The following is a 20,783-nucleotide window of genomic DNA, read 5'->3' on the forward strand; positions in this document are numbered from 1 at the left end:
AATGTTATATGATTGCATGTAACAAATATTGCATTTATTTATTTTATTCTACATTCAGTTTTCATATAACTTTTTTCTAGTTTTAATTGAGATTTATATCTAAGTATTTAAAATAGGCATCAGGTGCCAATAAGGTATATCCGCATTATAAGACACACCCCCATTTCCCCCCCCAAATTTGGGGAAAAAAAGTGCGCCTTATAATCCCGAAAATAAACGGTAGTGCCTGAACAGTGGTAAAAAGATTGCCTTGTGCAGGCATGTACTACGGAGGACAGAGAATGAACTTCAATCCAATATTGCAGCCAGCATGCAGCCAGCGGGTAAGGAAAGGGTGAATCAAACACCCGAAAACCCCGCCCCTATGGCTGAAAATTGTTCCCTCCAAATTCAGGTGACAGAGTCCCTTTAAGGTTCATCTTCAAACAAGACAATGACCCTAAGCACACAGCTAAAATAACAAAGGGGTGGCTTCAGAACAACTCTGTGACCATTCTTGACTGGCCCAGACATAGCGCTGACCTAAACCCAATTAAACATCTCTGGAGAGACCTGTAAATGGCTGTCCACCAACGTTCACCATCCAACCTGACGGAACTGGAGAGAATTTGCAAGGAAGAATGGCAGAGGATCCCCAAATCCAGGTGTGAAAAACTTGTTGCATCATTCTCAAGAAGACTCATGGCTGTACTAGATCAAAAGGGGTGCTTCTACTCAATACTGAGCAAAGGGTCTGAATACTTATGACCATGTGATATTTCAGTTTTTCTTTTTTAATAAATTTGCAAAAATTACTACATTTCTGTTTTTATCAGTCAAGATGGGGTGCAGAGTGTACATTACTGAGAAAAAAATGAACTTTTTTGAATTTACCAAATGGCTGCAATGAAACAAAGAGTGAATATTTTCCGTACCCACTGTACTCCTGGAAAGCCTCTGGCCATACAGTCATGCTCAAAAGTTTACATACACCAGCAGAATTTTTGCTTTCTTTGCCTTTTTTTCAGAGAATATGAATGATAACACCAAAACTTTTCCTCCACTCATGGTTAGTGGTTGGGTGAAGCCATTTATTGTCAAACTACTGTGTTTTCTCTTTTTAAATCATAATGACAACCCAAAACATCCAAATGACCCTGATCAAAAGTTTACATACCCAATTTCTTAATACTGTGTATTGCCCCCTCTAACATCAATGACAGCTTGAAGTCTTTTGTGGTAGTTGTGGATGAGGTTCTTTATTTTCTCAGATGGTAAAGCAGCCCACTCTTCTTGGCAAAAAGCCTGCAGTTCCTGGAAATTCCTGGGCTGACTAGCATGAACCGCGCACTTGAATCTCCCCAGAATGGCTCAATGATACTGAGGTCAGGAGACTGAGATGGCCACTCCAGAACCTTCACTTTGTTCTGCTGTAGCCAATGACAGGTCAACTTGGCCTTGTGTTTTGGATCATGTTGGAACAAAGTACGCTCCATGCGCAGCTTCCGGGCTGATGATTGCAAATTTCCCTCCAGTATTTGGTGATAACATTCTGCATTCATCTTTCCTTCAGCTTTGACCAATTTTCCTGTGCCTTTGTAGCTCACACATCCTCAAAACATCAGCGATTCCTCTATGTGCTTTACAGTAGGAATGGTGTTCTTTTCTTCATAGGCCTTGTTGACCTCTCTCCAAATATAACGTTTATGGTTGCAGCTAAAAAGTTCAATATTGGTCTCATCACTCCAAATTACTTTGTTCCAGAAGTGTTGAGGTATGTCTCTGTGCTGTTTTGCGTATTATAGGAGAGATACTTTGTGGCATTTGCGCAGTATTGGCTTTCTTCTGGCGACTCGACCATGCAGCCCATTTTTCTTCATGTGCCTCCTTATTGTGCATTTTGAAACAGCCACGCCGCTAGTTTTCAGAGAGTCCTTATTTCAGCTGATGTTATTTGTGGGTTTTTCTTTGCATCACGAACAATTTTCCTGGCAGTTGTGGACTATCCTACAGAGGTCAAAATTGTTTACTCTTGGCCTCCTTAGTGCTATTATTCCTCAATACATCTTTCTTTTTGTAGTATGAAATAGAGTAGAATTTCATACAAATGTACGTAGTAAAAAAATGTGTACTGTGTGGTTTACCTTTTTATTTGCAGTACAAGGCTATGGGTGACATATCTCACACTAGGCCTATACACAGAACTACTTTTCAACCTTCCATCAGAGACATACTTCTTGATTAAGTCCCAGAGTTTATTTGTGATGGAAACCTGCATTGTAGGCACTAATTGTGAAGAGCCTAACAAAAATTATTTGAACAGCCATATAAATTCAGTAATGTCTTCCTGCAGATCCCCATTGGACATGAGTGATGTATTATACATCTCTTTTGTAAGGAGACCTGAGGCTTGGAATTCTGGCACCACACTGTGCACTAAATGTATAATGTGCTAATTTTCTTAGTACAGGACAGCAATACCAACCAATGTATATTATGCCTTTAAATGTTTCTCTGTATTCAGAGAAGTTTGCAATCAATGTCTGAACTGCAACCTGCCTAAATTTCCTTATGAGAGGTTAAACAGTCACTGGCAGCGTCAGTTACAGTCTCTGTTCTGTTTCCTTCCCTTAAAGTGTGTCCCATTGTGTAAGTATGTACTCTAAATTTAAGGATGTGACCCTTTTTTAGAGCTACTGAGAATAACTAATATTTTCAGCCTCGCCTCCTATTTCTAATAGTTGAAAAGGTCAAGTGTCAGAGAGTTGATGAGAAATAAGAGTACAAGATTGTTGTAGTTCATCATTTTTCTTTTACTGTTTGGAATTTTGTTGGTGGTAGTGTTGGCAGTTCATAACATAGGGATATGGCAAATTACATTTATGGGGAACATGATGGTTTAGAGACCACAGTCATTTCTGTCTAGAATTTTCAATGATAGTTTCCATACCGTTTACAATGTGGACTTTTTGTGTGTCCGAGATGGAAATTAGTCCCTATCACAGTGATCAAAATAAAAAAAATAGTAAAGCAAACCCCCCTTTATCACCCCTTTAGTTGGGTAAAAATAATGAAAAAAAAAATTGTTTCTTTCCACTAGGTTTAGGGTTATGGTTGGGGTTATAGTTGGGATATAGCTAGGGTTAGGGTTGGGGTAGGGTTAAGGTTGGAGTTAGGGTTGTGTTGGGGTTAGAGTGATGTTGGGGTTAAGGTTGTGGTTAAGGTAATAGTTAGGGTTGGGGTTAGGGTTGAGATGTGTTGGGTTTAGGGCTGTGTTATGGTTGAAATTAGAATTGGGGGATTTCTACTGTTTAGACACATCAGGGGCTCTCCAAACGCGATATGGCGCCACAATTGATTCCAGACAATTTTGCCTTCAAAATGTCAAACAGTGCTCCCTCCATTCTGAACCTTGCCATGCGCCCAAACAGTGGCTTTCCCGCACATCCTGGGTACCGGCTTACTCAGGAAAAATTGCACAACAAATTTTGTGGTCCATTCTCTCCAAATACCCTTGTGAAAATAAAAAGGTTTGGTTCCAAAGTAAATTTTTTGTAAAAAGCAAAATGTTCATTTTTTCCTTCCACATTGTTTTAGTTCTCATGAAGCACCTGAAGGGTTAATAAACTTCTTGAATATGGTATTGAGCACCTTGAGGGGTGCAGTTTTTATAATGGTGTCACTTTTAGGTATTTTCTGTCATATTGACCCCCCAAACTCACTTCAAAAAATGGTTTTGTAAATTTTGTTGGAAAAATGAGAAATCACTGTTCAACTTTCAACCCTTACAACGTCCAAACAACAAAAAAAGATGTTTCTAAAATTGTGCTGATGTAAAGTAGATGTGTGGGAAATGTTATTTATTAACTATTTTGTGTAACATATCTCTCTGATTTAAGGGCACAAAAATTTAAAGTTCGAAAATTGCTAAATTTTCTAAATTTTTGCCAAATTTCCATTTTTTTCCATAAACACAAGTCATATTGAAGAAATTTTACCACTATCATGAAGTACAATGTCACAAAAAAATTGTTCAAAATCAGCGGAATCCGTTGAATTGTTTCAGAGCTATAACCTCATAAAGTGACAGTGGTCAGAATTGTAAAAATTGGCCTGGTCATTAAGTACCAAATTGGCTCCGTCACTAAGGGGTTAAATACCCTGCAGTTTATAATTAAATAGCATAGTGCATGAAAATAATGCACAATATTTAGTTAACATGTTTTTTTTTTAATAAAAAAATTGTGAAAGCCATCCCGCCTCTTCACGGCAACCGTAATTGGGACGGTCCAAACTCTAGAAAAGGAGTGCACACCGCTAACAGGCTTTTTGCTCTAGATCCTGCTCACAATGCTCTGAAGCTGGTTGGAACATCTCATTATAATGATTGCTGGACCATAAATAAAATTTCAAGCACGTTTTACCTATTGTGTCTGTCCCGTTCCTTTATAGATTGAGGAAGGCTCTATAGATCCTCATTTCATATAGACTTTGTGTGCTTACCCTGGAGAGCCTTATTCTCCAACCAGATATCAGCCCACAGATTCCTTGTATTTAGAAGAGATAATTCATTGCTTGTGTTTTTAAATAACTTTTAAATAACTTAAATAACTTTTTTTTGGGAAGTGCATTTGAACAGCAAGGTGGATTGCTGTTGAGGGGAACTAGAGAACAAAAAAAAAAATCTTTAAATCTTCAGCATAGCGAGTGTGAGCGAGCTGAGTGTGACCAGAGCGTAAGTGTGGACGGCGGTAAGTGTGACTTGTGATTCAGTGAAGAGGTATTTGGAAAGCCTTTAACAAATACCTATGTGAATTGGTGTGAGTTGCTGAATTGGGAGTAGCTATATTCATAAGGGTTAACTTAGAGTGGGGGCTCATAGTTAAGGGTTTATAAGGGGCAGCTGTTTGGGGCTCAAGTCCTTTTTGGAAGTGCATTTGAACAGCAAGGTTGATTGCTGTTGAGGGGAACTAGAAAAAAAAAATCTTTAAATCTTCAGCATAGCGAGTGTGAGCGAGCTGAGTGTGACCAGAGCGTAAGTGTGGACGGCGGTAAGTGTGACTTGTGATTCAGTGAAGAGGTATTTGGAAAGCCTTTAACAAATACCTGTGTGAATTGGTGTGAGTTGCTGAATTGGGAGTAGCTATATTCATAAGGGGTTAACATAGGGTGGGGGCTTATAGTTAAGGGTTTATAAGGGGCAGCTGTTTGGGGCTCCAGTCCTTTTTGGAAGTGCATTTGAACAGCAAGGTGGATTGCTGTTGAGGGGAACTAGAGAACAAAAAAAAAATCTATAAATCTTCAGCATAGCGAGTGTGAGCGAGCTGAGTGTGACCAGAGCGTAAGTGTGGACGGCGGTAAGTGTGACTTGGGATTCAGTGACTTTGGATTCAGGGAGATTCCAAGGGAGGAATTACTGAATTGCTGTCTGTTTTGTATTAATACTTTGTATTTATTTTATTTTTTTATTATTATTTAACTTTTCTGTCTGGTGCAATCCCCATTAGGAAATGTGCTCCACTCTTCTTAATGCCATCCAGTGCACATCTTTACACATGTATGCAGTCCTTGAGCAGCCGATTGAGGGTGCATACTGCTGTGCGAGATGTGAGCACGTTGTGCATTTGGAAACCCAGATTCTGACTCTAAATGTGCAGCTGGCAACACTGAGATCCATTGACAATATGGAGAGGAGTCTTCTGCTCACGGAGCAGACGCTCAATGGGACAGATGAGGGGGGGATGGTAGGATGGAGCTGCAGGACGGTGAAGTAGCAAGCTGGGTGACAGTTAGGAAGCGGGTAGAGGGAAGAGTGCCAGGGAGGCTAGTCCTGATCTGGAACACCCCAATAAGTTTGCTAAGTTGGCAGATGAGGGGGGTGCCAGTACAGGGGTAGCACTGCTGCAGCCAGGCATGTCCTCTGAAAGCTGGGGGAGTGACTGCTCCAGTAAGGAGGGAAATAGGAGAGCAGGGCAGGCCAGACAGGTGCTGGTAGTGGGGGACTCAATTATTAGGGGAACAGATAGGGCAATCTGTCACAAAGACAGGGATCGTCGAACGGTGTGCTGCCTACCTGGCGCTCGAGTCCGACACATCGCTGATCGGGTGGACAGATTACTAGGAGGGGCTGGTGAGGACCCAGCGGTCATGGTGCACAAATGACAAAGTTAGAGGTAGGTGGAAGGTCCTTAAAGATGATTTCGGGGAGTTAGGCTGCAAGCTGAAAGCAAGGACCTCTAACGTGGTATTCTCCGAAATACTGCCTGTACCACGTGCCACGCCAGAGAGGCAACGGGAGATTAGGGAGGTTAATAAGTGGCTCAAGAATTGGTGTAGGAAGGAGGGGTTTGGGTTCCTGCAGAACTGGGCCGACTTCTCAGTTGGCTACAGGCTCTACGCTAGGGATGGACTGCACCTCAATGGGGAAGGTGCAGCTGTGCTGGGGGAGAAAATGGCTAGAAGGTTGGAGGATTGTTTAAACTAGGGATTGGGGGGGAGGGTATTCAATTTATAGGATGGGAAGATAGTGCAGACAGAGACCTGGGCACAAATTAGGAAGTTGGGGGTGGCGGTGGCATGGGGGGTGGGGTTAGAACAGTTAATAATTTAAGAAAGAGTAGAGGTACAGAGAGGAACATCAAGTGTTGTGAATTCTGTGGCTGAATTCACTCCTGTGGTCACAAGTGGTACTGCAGCTTCTGAGCTTCCTCCCTCAGGTGTTCTGGTGAGCTCGTTAACTGCTTCATTACTTAACTCCGCCTGATGCTGCTATCCTTGCTCCTTGTCAATGTTTCAGTGTTGGATCTGAGCTTCTCCTGATTGTTCCTGTGACCTGCTGCTCTGTATAGCTAAGTGCTTTTTGCTTTTTTGTTGCTTTTTTTCTGTCCAGCTTGTCTTTTGTTTTGCTGGAAGCTCTGAGACGCAAAGGGTGTACCGCCGTGCCGTTAGTTCGGCACGGTGGTTTTTTTTTGCCCCCTTTGCGTGGTTTTGCTTTAGGGTTTTTTGTAGACTGCAAAGTTCGCTTTACTGTCCTCGCTCTGTCCTAGAATATCGGGCCCCACTTTGCTGAATCTATTTCATCCCTACGTTTTGTCTTTTCATCTTACTCACAGTCATTATATGTGGGGGGCTGCCTTTTCCTTTGGGGAATTTCTCTGGGGCAAGTCAGGCCTATTTTTCTATCTTCAGGCTAGCTAGTTTCTTAGGCTGTGTCGAGTTGCCTAGGTAGTTGTTAGGCGCAATCCACAGCCGCTTTTAGTTGTGTTTAGGATAGGATCAGGTGTGCAGTCTACAGAGTTTCCACGTCTCAGAGCTCGTTCTTGTATTTTTGGGTATTTGTCAGATCACTGTGTGCGCTCTGATCGCTAAGCACACTGTGTTTCTGGATTGCCTTCATAACACCTGTCATTAGCAAACATAACAGTACAAGGAGCCAACTATTGATTCTCAATAGAGGGAAAGAAAAAGTTCTGACATCATTTTTTTTTTTTTTTTTTTTTCTGCTCTGTGTTCTTTTTTTTTTTTTTTCCCCTAGACATTTGGGTGATTCTGGACACAGGTGTGGACATGGATATTCAGGGTCTGTGCTCTTCAATGGATAATCTCGTTATAAATGTACAAAAAATTCAAGATACTATTGATCAGAAATCTATGTTAGAACCAAGAATTCCTATTCCTGATTTGTTTTTTGGAGATAGAACTAAGTTTCTAAGTTTCAAAAATAATTGTAAGCTATTTCTGGCCTTGAAACCTCATTCTTCTGGTAATCCTATTCAACAGGTTTTGATTATTATTTCTTTTTTGCGCGGCGACCCTCAAGACTGGGCATTTTCTCTTGCGCCAGGAGACCCTGCATTGAGTAGTGTCGATGCGTTTTTCCTGGCGCTCGGATTGCTGTACGATGAGCCTAATTCAGTGGATCAGGCTGAGAAAAATTTGCTGGCTTTGTGCCAGGGTCAGGATGATATAGAAGTATATTGTCAGAAATTTAGTAAATGGTCAGTACTCACTCAGTGGAATGAATCTGCGCTGGCAGCTTTGTTCAGAAAGGGTCTCTCTGAGGCTCTTAAGGATGTCATGGTGGGATTTCCTATGCCTGCTGGTTTGAATGAGTCTTTGTCTTTGGCCATTCAGATCGGTCGACGCTTGCGCGAGCGTAAATCTGTGCACCATTTGGCGGTACTGCCTGAGGTTAAACCTGAGTCTATGCAGTGCGATAGGACTATGACTAGAGTTGAACGGCAGGAATACAGACGTCTGAATGGTCTGTGTTTCTACTGTGGTGATTCCACTCATGCTATTTCTGATTGTCCTAAGCGCACTAAGCGGTCCGCTAGGTCTGCCGTCATTGGTACTGTACAGTCCAAATTCCTTCTGTCCATTACCTTGATATGCTCTTTGTCGTCGTTTTCTGTCATGGCGTTTGTGGATTCGGGCGCTGCCCTGAATCTGATGGATTTGGATTATGCTAAACGTTGTGGGTTTTTCTTGGAGCCTTTGCGGTGTCCTATTCCATTGAGAGGAATTGATGCTACACCTTTGGCCAAGAATAAACCTCAATACTGGGCCCAGCTGACCATGTGCATGGCTCCTGCACATCAGGAAGTTATTCGCTTTCTGGTGTTGCATAATCTGCATGATGTGGTCGTGTTGGGGTTGCCATGGCTACAAACCCATAATCCAGTATTGGATTGGAATTCCATGTCGGTATCCAGCTGGGGTTGTCAGGGGGTACATGGTGATGTTCCATTTTTGTCGATTTCGTCATCCACCCCTTCTGAGGTCCCAGAGTTCTTGTCTGATTATCAGGATGTATTTGAAGAGCCCAAGTCCGATGCTCTACCTCCGCATAGGGATTGTGATTGTGCTATCAATTTGATTCCTGGTAGTAAATTCCCTAAAGGTCGATTATTTAATTTATCCGTGCCCGAACACGCCGCTATGCGCAGTTATGTGAAGGAATCCCTGGAGAAGGGACATATTCGCCCATCGTCATCACCACTGGGAGCAGGGTTCTTCTTTGTAGCCAAGAAGTATGGTTCGCTGAGACCGTGTATTGATTACCGCCTTCTTAATAAGATCACTGTTAAATTTCAGTATCCCTTGCCATTGTTATCTGACTTGTTTGCTCGGATTAAGGGGGCTAGTTGGTTCACTAAGATAGATCTTCGTGGTGCGTATAATCTGGTGAGAATCAGGCAAGGAGATGAATGGAAAACTGCATTCAATACGCCCGAGGGTCATTTTGAGTATCTAGTGATGCCGTTCGGACTTGCCAATGCTCCATCTGTGTTTCAGTCTTTTATGCATGACATCTTCCGTGAGTATCTGGATAAATTCCTGATTGTTTACTTGGATGACATTTTGATCTTCTCAGATGATTGGGAGTCTCATGTGAAGCAGGTCAGAATGGTTTTTCAGGTCCTGCGTGCTAACTCTTTGTTTGTGAAGGGATCAAAGTGTCTCTTCGGTGTGCAGAAAGTTTCATTTTTGGGGTTCATCTTTACCCCTTCTACTATCGAGATGGATCCAGTTAAGGTCCAAGCCATCCAGGATTGGATTCAGCCGACATCTCTGAAAAGTCTGCAAAAGTTCCTGGGCTTTGCTAATTTTTATCGTCGCTTCATCTGTAATTTTTCTAGCATTGCCAAACCATTGACCGATTTGACCAAGAAGGGTGCTGATTTGGTTATTTGGTCTTCTGCTGCTGTGGAAGCTTTTCAGGAGTTGAAGCGTCGTTTTTGTTCTGCCCCTGTGTTGTGTCAGCCAGATGTTTCTCTTCCGTTCCAGGTCGAGGTTGATGCTTCTGAGATTGGAGCAGGGGCGGTTTTGTCACAGAGAGGTTCTGATTGCTCAGTGATGAAACCATGTGCTTTCTTTTCCAGGAAGTTTTCGCCCGCTGAGCGTAATTATGATGTGGGCAATCGAGAGTTGCTGGCCATGAAGTGGGCATTCGAGGAGTGGCGTCATTGGCTTGAAGGAGCTAAGCATCGCGTGGTGGTATTGACTGATCATAAGAACTTGACTTATCTCGAGTCTGCCAAGCGCTTGAATCCTAGACAGGCCCGTTGGTCGTTATTTTTTGCCCGCTTCGACTTTGTGATTTCGTACCTTCCGGGCTCTAAAAATGTGAAGGCGGATGCTCTGTCTAGGAGTTTTGTGCCCGACTCTCCGGGTTTATCTGAGCCAGCGGGTATCCTCAAGGAAGGAGTCAGTGTCTGCCATCTCCCCTGATTTGCGGCGGGTGCTGCAAAAATTTCAGGCGAATAAACCTGATCGTTGTCCAGCGGAGAAACTGTTCGTCCCTGATAGGTGGACTAATAAACTTATCTCTGAACTTCATTGTTCGGTGTTGGCTGGTCATCCTGGAATCTTTGGTACCAGAGAGTTAGTGGCTAGATCCTTCTGGTGGCCATCTCTGTCACGGGATGTACGTACTTTTGTGCAGTCCTGTGGGATTTGTGCTAGGGCTAAGCCCTGCTGTTCTCGTGCCAGTGGGTTGCTTTTGCCCTTGCCGGTCCCAAAGAGGCCTTGGACACATATTTCGATGGATTTCATTTCTGACCTTCCCGTTTCTCAAAAGATGTCAGTCATTTGGGTGGTCTGTGATCGCTTTTCTAAAATGGTCCATCTGGTGCCCTTGGCTAAATTGCCTTCCTCCTCTGATTTGGTACCTTTGTTCTTTCAGCATGTGATTCGGTTGCATGGCATTCCTGAGAATATTGTTTCTGACAGAGGTTCCCAGTTTGTTTCAAGGTTTTGGCGAGCCTTTTGTGGTAGGATGGGCATTGACCTATCCTTTTCCTCGGCTTTCCATCCTCAGACTAATGGCCAGACCGAACGAACCAATCAGACCTTGGAAACATATCTGAGATGTTTTGTTTCTGCTGATCAGGATGATTGGGTGTCCTTTTTGCCGTTGGCTGAGTTCGCCCTTAATAATCGGGCCAGCTCGGCTACCTTGGTTTCTCCATTTTTTTGCAATTCTGGGTTCCATCCTCGTTTCTCTTCAGGACAGGTTGAGTCTTCGGACTGTCCTGGTATGGATTCTGTGGTGGATAGGTTACAGCAGATCTGGACTCAGGTAGTGGACAATTTGATCTTGTCCCAGGAGAAAGCTCAACTTTTCGCTAATCGCAGACGCCGTGTGGGTCCCCGACTTCGTGTTGGGGATCTGGTTTGGTTATCTTCTCGTCATATTCCTATGAAGGTTTCCTCTCCTAAATTTAAACCTCGTTTTATTGGTCCGTATAGGATTTCTGAGGTTCTCAATCCTGTGTCTTTTCGTTTGACCCTCCCAGACTCCTTTTCCATACATAATGTATTCCATAGGTCGTTGTTGCGGAGATACGTGGCACCTATGGTTCCATCTGTTGAGCCTCCTGCCCCGGTTTTGGTGGAGGGGGAATTGGAGTATATTGTGGAGAAGATTTTGGATTCTCGTGTTTCTAGACGGAAACTCCAGTATCTGGTTAAATGGAAGGGTTATGCTCAGGAAGATAATTCCTGGGTTTTTGCCTGTGATGTTCATGCTTCCGATCTTGTTCGTGCCTTTCATGCGGCTCATCCTGGTCGGCCTGGGGGCTCTGGTGAGGGTTCGGTGACCCCTCCTCAAGGGGGGGGGGTACTGTTGTGAATTCTGTGGCTGAATTCACTCCTGTGGTCACAAGTGGTACTGCAGCTTCTGAGCTTCCTCCCTCAGGTGTTCTGGTGAGCTCGTTAACTGCTTCATTACTTAACACCGCCTGATGCTGCTATCCTTGCTCCTTGTCAATGTTTCAGTGTTGGATCTGAGCTTCTCCTGATTGTTCCTGTGACCTGCTGCTCTGTATAGCTAAGTGCTTTTTGCTTTTTTGTTGCTTTTTTTCTGTCCAGCTTGTCTTTTGTTTTGCTGGAAGCTCTGAGACGCAAAGGGTGTACCGCCGTGCCGTTAGTTCGGCACGGTGGTTTTTTTTTGCCCCCTTTGCGTGGTTTTGCTTTAGGGTTTTTTGTAGACTGCAAAGTTCGCTTTACTGTCCTCGCTCTGTCCTAGAATATCGGGCCCCACTTTGCTGAATCTATTTGATCCCTACGTTTTGTCTTTTCATCTTACTCACAGTCATTATATGTGGGGGGCTGCCTTTTCCTTTGGGGAATTTCTCTGGGGCAAGTCAGGCCTATTTTTCTATCTTCAGGCTAGCTAGTTTCTTAGGCTGTGTCGAGTTGCCTAGGTAGTTGTTAGGCGCAATCCACAGCCGCTTTTAGTTGTGTTTAGGATAGGATCAGGTGTGCAGTCTACAGAGTTTCCACGTCTCAGAGCTCGTTCTTGTATTTTTGGGTATTTGTCAGATCACTGTGTGCGCTCTGATCGCTAAGCACACTGTGTTTCTGGATTGCCTTCATAACACCTGTCATTAGCAAACATAACAATCAAGTGCATGTATACTAATGCCAGAAGCCTCGCCAACAAAATGGACGAATTAGAACTAATGTTGTTGGAGCATAATTATGACATGGTGGGGATATCTGAAACGTGGCTGGATGAGAGCCATGACTGGGCTGTTAACTTGCAGGGCTATAGCCTGTTCAGAAATGACCGTACAGATAAGCGAGGGGGTGGGGTGTGTCTATATGTAAAATCGTCCTTAAAACCCATCCGGCGTGATAATATAGGTGAATTTAATGAAAATGTAGAATCCCTGTGGGTGGAGATAAGGGGAGGGGGAAAAATAATAAATTACTGATACGGGTTTGTTATAAATCTCCAAAAATAATGGAAGCAATGGAGAATATCCTCGTAAAGCAAATAGATGAAGCTGCGACTCAAGGAGAAGTCATTATTATGGGGGACTTCAACTACCCTGAAATAGATTGGGGAACAGAAACCTGCAGTCCCAGCAAAGGTAATCGGTTTTTGACAACTATGAGAGACAATTAACTTTCACAACTGGTTCAGGACCCAACAAGAAGGGGGGCACTGCTAGACCTAATATTAACCAACCAACAGGCCAGACCGCATAGCAAATATAAGGGTTGGAAGTCACTTGGGGAATAGCGATCACAAAATAATAAGTTTTCATGTATCCTTTAAAAAGATGTGTAATAGAGGGGTTACAAGGACACTAAACTTCAGGAGGGCAAATTTCCAACAGATGAGAGAGGATCTTGGTGCAATTAAATGGGACGATATCCTGAGACACAAAAATACACAAAGAAAATGGGAGACGTTTATTAGCATCCTGGATAGGACCTGTGCACAGTATATACCGTATGGGAATAAACATACTAGGAATAGGAGGAAACCAATATGGCTAAATAGAGCTGTAAGGGGCGCAATAAGTGACAAAAAGAAAGCATTTAGAGAATTAAAGGAAGTAGGTAGTGAGGAGGCATTAAATAAATACAAAAAATTAAATAAATTCTGTAAAAAGCAAATCAAGGCAGCAAACATTGAGACAGAGAGACTCATTGCCAGAGAGAGTAAAAATAATCCCAAAATATTCTTTAACTACATAAATAGTAAGAAACTAAAAAATGATAGTGTTGGCCCCCTTAAAAATAGTCTGGGTGAGATGGTGGATGAGGATGAGGAAAAAGCCAATATGCTAAATGACTTTTTTTCATCAGTATTTACACAAGAAAATCCCATGGCAGACAAAATTACTAGTGATAAAAATTCCCCATTAAATGTCACCTGCTTAACCCAGCAGGAAGTGCGGCGGCGTCTAAAAATCACTAAAATTGACAAATCTCCGGGCTCGGATGGGATACACCCTCGAGTACTGCAGGAATTAAGTACAGTCATTGATTGACCATTATTTTTAATCTTTAAAGACTCCATACTAACAGGGTCTGTACCACAGGACTGGCGTATAGCAAATGTGGTGCCAATATTCAAAAAGGGGACAAAAACTGAACTCGGAAATTATAGGCCAGTAAGCTTAACCTCTACTGTGGGTAAAATCCTGGAGGGCATTCTAAGGGATGCTATACTGGAGTATCTGAAGAGGAATAACCTCATGACCCAGTATCAGCACGGGTTTACTAGGGACCGTTCATGTCAGACTAATTTGATCAGTTTCTATGAAGAGGTAAGTTCCGGACTGGACCAAAGGAACCCAGTAGATGTAGTGTATATGGACCTTTCAAAAGCTTTTGATACGGTGCCACACAAAAGGTTGATACATAAAATGAGAATAATGGGGATAGGGGAAAATATGTGTAAGTGGGTTGAGAGCTGGCTCAGGGATAGGAAGCAAAGGGTGGTTATTAATGGAGCACACTCGGACTGGGTAGCGGTTAGCAGTGGGGTACCACAGGGGTCAGTATTGGGCCCTCTTCTTTTTAACATATTTATTAATGACCTTGTAGGGGGCATTCAGAGTAGAATTTCAATATTTGCAGATGACACTAAACTCTGCAGGGTAATCAATACAGAGGAGGACAATTTTATATTACAGGATGATTTATGTAAACTAGAAGCTTGGGCTGATAAATGGCAAATGAGCTTTAATGGGGATAAATGTAAGGTCATGCACTTGGGTAGAAGTAATAAGATGTATAATTATGTGCTTAATTCTAAAACTCTGGGCAAAACCGTCAATGAAAAAGACCTGGGTGTGTGGGTGGATGACAAACTCATATTCAGTGGCCAGTGTCAGGCAGCTGCTACAAAGGCAAATAAAATAATGGGATGCATTAAAAGAGGCATAGATGCTCATGAGGAGAACATAATTTTACCTCTATACAAGTCATTAGTTCGACCACACTTAGAATACTGTGCACAGTTCTGGTCTCCGGTGTATAAGAAAGACATAGCTGAACTGGAGCGGGTGCAGAGAAGAGCGACCAAGGTTATTAGAGGACTGGGGGGTCTGCAATACCAAGATAGGTTATTACACTTGGGGCTATTTAGTTTGGAAAAGCGAAGACTAAGAGGTGATCTTATTTTAATGTATAAATATATGAGGGGACAGTACAAAGACCTTTCTGATGATCTTTTTAATCATAGACCTGAAACAGGGACAAGGGGGCATCCTCTACGTTTGGAGGAAAAAAGGTTTAAGCATAATAACAGACGCGGATTCTTTACAGTAAGAGCAGTGAGACTATGGAACTCTGCCGTATGATGTTGTAATGAGTGATTCATTACTTAAATTTAAGAGGGGACTGGATACATTTCTGGAAAAGTATAATGTTACAGGTATATATACTAGATTCCTTGATAGGGTGTTGATCCAGGGAACTAGTCTGATTGCCGTATGTGGAGTCGGGAAGGAATTTTTTTCCCCAAGGTGGAGCTTACTCTTTGCCACATGGTTTTTTTTTTGCCTTCCTCTGGATCAACATGTTAGGGCAAGTTAGGTTAGGCTATGGGTTGAACTAGATGGACTTAATGTCTTCCTTCAACCTTAATAACTATGTAACTATGTAATTTCTATTCTTAAAAAATAAAGATAAAGCAACATGTCTAGGCTTAGTCGGCAAAAAAAAAGAATATCTATCTTTGAATAGGGGTCAGTAAATATCAACTTGTCAATTCTCATCTCATGCATATTTTAATTGATACTTTTCCCATGAAATAACAATATATTCCTTCTAAAATTGTATTAATGAATCAGTAACTAAGGCTACTTTCACACTTCTGTTTTTTTTGATCCGTCACAATGCGTTGGCGCGACGTATCAACGGATGCGTCAAAAATAGTGAAAAACGGATGCAACACATCCAGTATTTCGACGGATCCGCTAGACGGTTCCGACGAAAAACTGGATCCTTTTTTTGACGGATCCGTTTTCCATGTCTAAAAATGGGAGTCTCCCAAATGTGATTGGCTACTGCAAAATAGGGAAACCAATATATTGACTGACTGGCTGTCTTCAGGCTGGCAGGAGTCTTGCTGGCACATTTGGGGGTGACGCCCCAGGCCAGGTTTATATAGATTTGGGGTCTGTCTGGCCAATTGGCTACAAATTCCTGATTCTGAGCATGCTCAGTGTAAAAAAACGGATTCCAGCGCTGGATTCCGCCATACGACGTGTCACGACGGATCCTGCGTCCATAGGCTTCCATTCTAGTCAGCGACGTATACCGCAGGATCCGTCGCGACGCGTTTTCCCGATGCAGACAAAAAACGTTACTTTGAACGTTTTTTCCAGACGACGGTCCGCCAAAACACGACGCGATCCGTCGCTAATACAAGTCTATGAGAAAATGACGCATTGCAATGGATCTGAAAAGACGGAAGTGTGAAAGAGGCCTAAGTGGTATGGCTCTATTTATTCCGGCACTTTCCTGTCATGGCTTACAGTGTTAGAATAGGGACATATCCTGTTCACTTAGGAGAAAGGTAACTCCAAATTGTCAATTTAGTGATATGTTTCTGGAACAAATAACAAGAATGAAACTAGACCCAAGAGAATATGCTTCAGAACCATCATTCCATGGGGAATACAGTTAACTTAAAAAGACTTGTCTGGAGTGTTGACAGCTTGTATTTGTCACTGTTATACAAGTAAGCATTCATACCTCTATTGTGTATTTTTACCTTTTTATTATAGGTCAGAAACCAACTGCCATAGTTTCTTCGATCCCTGGCACAACTCGAGATGTTGTTGAGGCAACCCTTAATATTGGAGGGTATCCTATTATCCTGAGTGACACTGCAGGCCTGCGGGATTCTGAGGATCCTATAGAGAAGGAAGGCGTGAGACGTGCCAGAGCAAGGTGATTAGATCATCCAAGATCCAGTTTTATTAATACTAACAATATAATATTGTAGCCTTTTATATTTAGAGAACTTGTCTTTGTACAAGTTCAACTAACTTGTATGCTTGTGCAGAAATAATTATGTATACAACCCCTGTGTTGTGCTGCTTGTGCAGAAATAATTATGTATACAACCCCTGTGTTGTGCTGCTTGTGCAGAAATAATTATGTATACAACCCCTGTGTTTCTTCAAGCCAGAAAGTTGCCATTTGAAATGACTTCAGTTTTGTGCCATGTCTGTGATCTGCTTTTTTTCTATAAAATTAAACAACTGAATGAACATCCTCCAAGGTCGGTGATTCCATAATTTTTGCCAGGGGTTGTATAATATACACTACATGCAAAAAAAGTAGAGGAAAACCCCTTCTAATCACTAAATTAAATGTTTCATTCCATCCCATCGCCGCAAGTGCATAAAATCCAGCAGGCAGCTATGCAATCTGCTTTTACTAACATTTGTGTCTTGTTCAAAGGAGCTACCGTAACTAAATTCAAGCCTGGTACTGTAACAGAATGCCTTCGTTACACCTACAGTTAGAGTTGCATTACCAAGTACTGAAGCGCAGAGTGTATAAACACTCTGCTGACTCACTGACTGCATAGTTCCAAACAGTAACATTAGCTGAGTAGCTGCATGCAAGCCTTACATCACCAAGCACCATGCTATGTGTTGGATGGAGTGATGTAAAGCATGCCCCCACTGGACTGTGGAGCAGTGAAGATTAGGGTTGAGCGAAACGGGTCATTCATTTTCAAAAGTCGCCGACTTTTGGCAAAGTCGGGTTTCATGAAACCCGATCCGACCCCTGTGCGGGGTCGGCCATGCGGTACGCGACTTGCGCGCCAAAGTCGCGTTTCAATGACGCGAAAAGCGCCATTTCTCAGCCAATGAAGGTAAACGCAGAGTGTGGGCAGCGTGATGACATAGGTCCTGGTCCCCACCATCTTAGAGAAGGGCATTGCAGTGATTGGCTTGCTGTCTGCGGCGTCACAGGGGCTATAAAGGGGCGTTCCCGCCGACCGCCATGTTACTGCTGCTGATCTGAGCTTAGGGAGAGGTTGCTGCCGCTTCGTCAGAAGCAGGGATAGCGTTAGGCAGGGTCCATTAACCACAAAACCGCTTGTGCTGTAGCGATTTCCACTGCCCAACACCACCTTCGGTGTGCAGGGACAGTGGAAGCTACATTTTTTTTTTTTCCCCCTCAGCGCTGTAGCTCATTGGGCTGCCCTAGAAGGCTCCCTGATAGCTGCATTGCTGTGTGTATGCCGCTGTGCAAACCAACTGCTTTTTTCAAAGCACAAATCCTCTTGTTCCTTCCTTTCTGCACAGCTATCTTTTTGGTTTGTACACACTTTTTATTTAATTTGTGCATCAGTCCACTCCTTATTGCTGCCTGCCATACCTGGCTGAGATTACTGCAGGGAGATAGTAATTGAAGGACACTCCCTGTTTTTTTTTTTTTTTTTGTGGGAGATTAAGATTGACATTTCTGCTAGAGTGCCATCCCTGTCTGTGTCATCTCTCACTCAGTGGGCCATAGAAAGCCTATTTATTTTTTTGCTTGATTTGGGTTATAAAATCTACCTGAAAAAATCACTACATCAATCAGTGGGAGAAAAATATTGGCCTCAGGGCTTGTGTGCCACTCTTGACTCCTGTGTGCATCATCACTCACTCAGTGGGCCATAGAAAGCCTATTTATTTTTTTGCTTGATTTTGGTTCTAAAATCTACCTGAAAAAATCACTACATCAATCAGTGGGAGAAAAATATTGGCCTCAGGGCTTGTGTGCCACTCCTGACTCCTGTGTGCATCATCACTCACTCAGTGGGCCATAGAAAGCCCTTTTTTTTTTTTTTTGCTTTATTTGGGTTCTAAATTCTACCTGAAAAAATCAATAAATCAATCAGTGGGAGATTAATATTGGCCTTTGGGCTTGTGTGCCAGTCCTAAGCGTGCCATCTCTCTCTCTCAGATAGTGGGCCATAGAAAGCCTATTTATTTATTTTTTTTTTAATGGGTTTATAAATTTTCCCTGGAAAAAAAAAAAAAAAGTGGGAGATTAATATTGGCCTCTGGGCTTGTGTGCCAGTCCTGAGCGTGCCATCTCTCTCACAAATAGTGGGCCATAGAAAGCCTATTTATTTTTTTTTTTTTGGTTTTATAAATTCTCCCTTAAAAAAAAAGGGAGATTAATATTGGCCTTTGGGCTTGTGTGCCAGTCCTAAGCGTGCCATCTCTCTCTCTCAGATAGTGGGCCATAGAAAGCCTATTTATTTTTTATTTTTTTTAATGGGTTTATAAATTTTCCCTGGAACAAAAAAAAAAAAGTGGGAGATTAATATTGGCCTCTGGGCTTGTGTGCCAGTCCTGAGCGTGCCATCTCTCTCACAAATAGTGGGCCATAGAAAGCCTATTTATTTATTTTTTTTTGGTTTTATAAATTCTCCCTTAAAAAAAAAGGGAGATTAATATTGGCCTTTGGGCTTGTGTGCCAGTCCTAAGCGTGCCATCTCTCTCTGTCTCTCAGATAGTGGGCCATAGAAAGCCTATTTATTATTTTTTTTATTGGGTTTATAAATTTTCCCTGGAACAAAAAAAAAAAAGTGGGAGATAAATATTGGCCTCTGGGCTTGTGTGCCACTCCTGACTCCTGTGTGCGTCATCTCTCACTCAGTGGGCCATAGAAAGCCTTTTTTTGTTTTATTTGTTTTCTAAATTCTCCCTGAAAAAATCATTTTATTTTCTTTGGTTTCTAAATTCTTCCTGAAAAAATCATTTTATTCTATTTTTTTTTTTCCTAAAGTCTCCCTGAAAAAAAAAACAAAAAAAAAAACAAATCAGTGGGAGATTAATATTGCCCTTTCTGCTTGTGTGCCAGTCTTGACTCCTGGGTGTGCCATCTCTCTCTCTCTCTCTCCAATTGTGGGCCATAGAAAGCCTATTATTTTTTTAGCTTGATTTGGGTTCCAAAATCTACCTGAAAAAATCACTACATCAATCAGTGGGAGATAAATATTGGCCTCTGGGCTTGTGTGCCACTCCTGACTCCTGTGTGCGTCATCTCTCACTCAGTGGGCCATAGAAAGCCTTTTTTTGTTTTATTTCTTTTCTAAATTCTCCCTGAAAAAATCATTTTATTTTATTTGGTTTCTAAATTCTTCCTGAAAAAATCATTTTATTCTATTATTTTTTTTTCCTAAAGTCTCCCTTAAAAAAAAAAAAAAAATCAAATCAGTGGGAGATTAATATTTACATTTGTGCTTCAGTGACAGTCCTGCGTGTGTGGCATCTCTCTCATTTGTTGCCACCAACAACAGAGTGTGTAACATTGTGCCTGATTTTCGTTGTGGTCTCACTCACCTGTAAAGGGGTAGCTAAATCATACTGAAGTTATAGCTCACCGTGTAATTTGTGTGACAGCAACAAATACCGTTAGTTTGTTTACGTTTTTAAAACAATGAGGAAGTATGGTGGAAGAGGTCGTGGCCGGGGACGCTCATTGTCAGCTGGTAATGAGGGTAGTGGTAGTGGTGGAGCATCAGCTGGTCGTGGGAAAAAAAATATTGCACCTAAGTCTGGAGCTGTGGAGCCAGGTTCGTCGTCTGGCTACACAAGGCCTCGAACGCTCCCTTTTCTGGGAGTAGGAAAACCGCTTTTAAAGCCGGAGCAGCAAGAGCAAGTTTTGGCTTATCTTGCTGACTCAGCCTCTAGCTCTTTTGCCTCCTCTCGTGAAACTGGTAAATGTCAAAGCAGCGCGTCGTTAGTGGATGTTCACGGTCAGGGACAAGTCGCTTCCTTGTCCTCTTCAGCAAAAACAACAACAGAGAAGAATGCAGCAGGCGACACAACGGGTTACTCCATGGAGCTCTTTACACATACCGTCCCTGGCTTAGAAAGTGAAGCAGTTAACAGTCCATGCCCATTACAAGTTGAATCTGACATGGAGTGCACTGATGCACAGCCACAGCCAGACTACTATGCTGGTCCTTTGACTCAGACCACAACATTGCCCTCGCAGGGTGCTGATCAAGAATCAGACCCTGATGAGACTAT

General features: G+C 42.5%; 1 protein-coding gene across 2 annotated transcripts in view; it reads left to right on the top strand.

Annotated features, from left to right (window-relative positions):
- The window catches only part of GTPBP3 (GTP binding protein 3, mitochondrial), a 223,619-nt gene that overhangs the window by 161,242 nt on the left and 41,594 nt on the right, over positions 1–20,783 (top strand). For both annotated transcript variants that reach the window (XM_069767688.1, XM_069767687.1), the window contains exon 8: positions 16,518–16,683. In XM_069767688.1, coding sequence (XP_069623789.1) covers positions 16,518–16,683 — 166 coding nt within the window. The remainder of the gene's footprint in view (positions 1–16,517; positions 16,684–20,783) is intronic.

The sequence above is a fragment of the Ranitomeya imitator genome, chromosome 1, assembly GCF_032444005.1.
Source record: "Ranitomeya imitator isolate aRanImi1 chromosome 1, aRanImi1.pri, whole genome shotgun sequence".
NCBI lineage: Eukaryota > Metazoa > Chordata > Amphibia > Anura > Dendrobatidae > Ranitomeya > Ranitomeya imitator.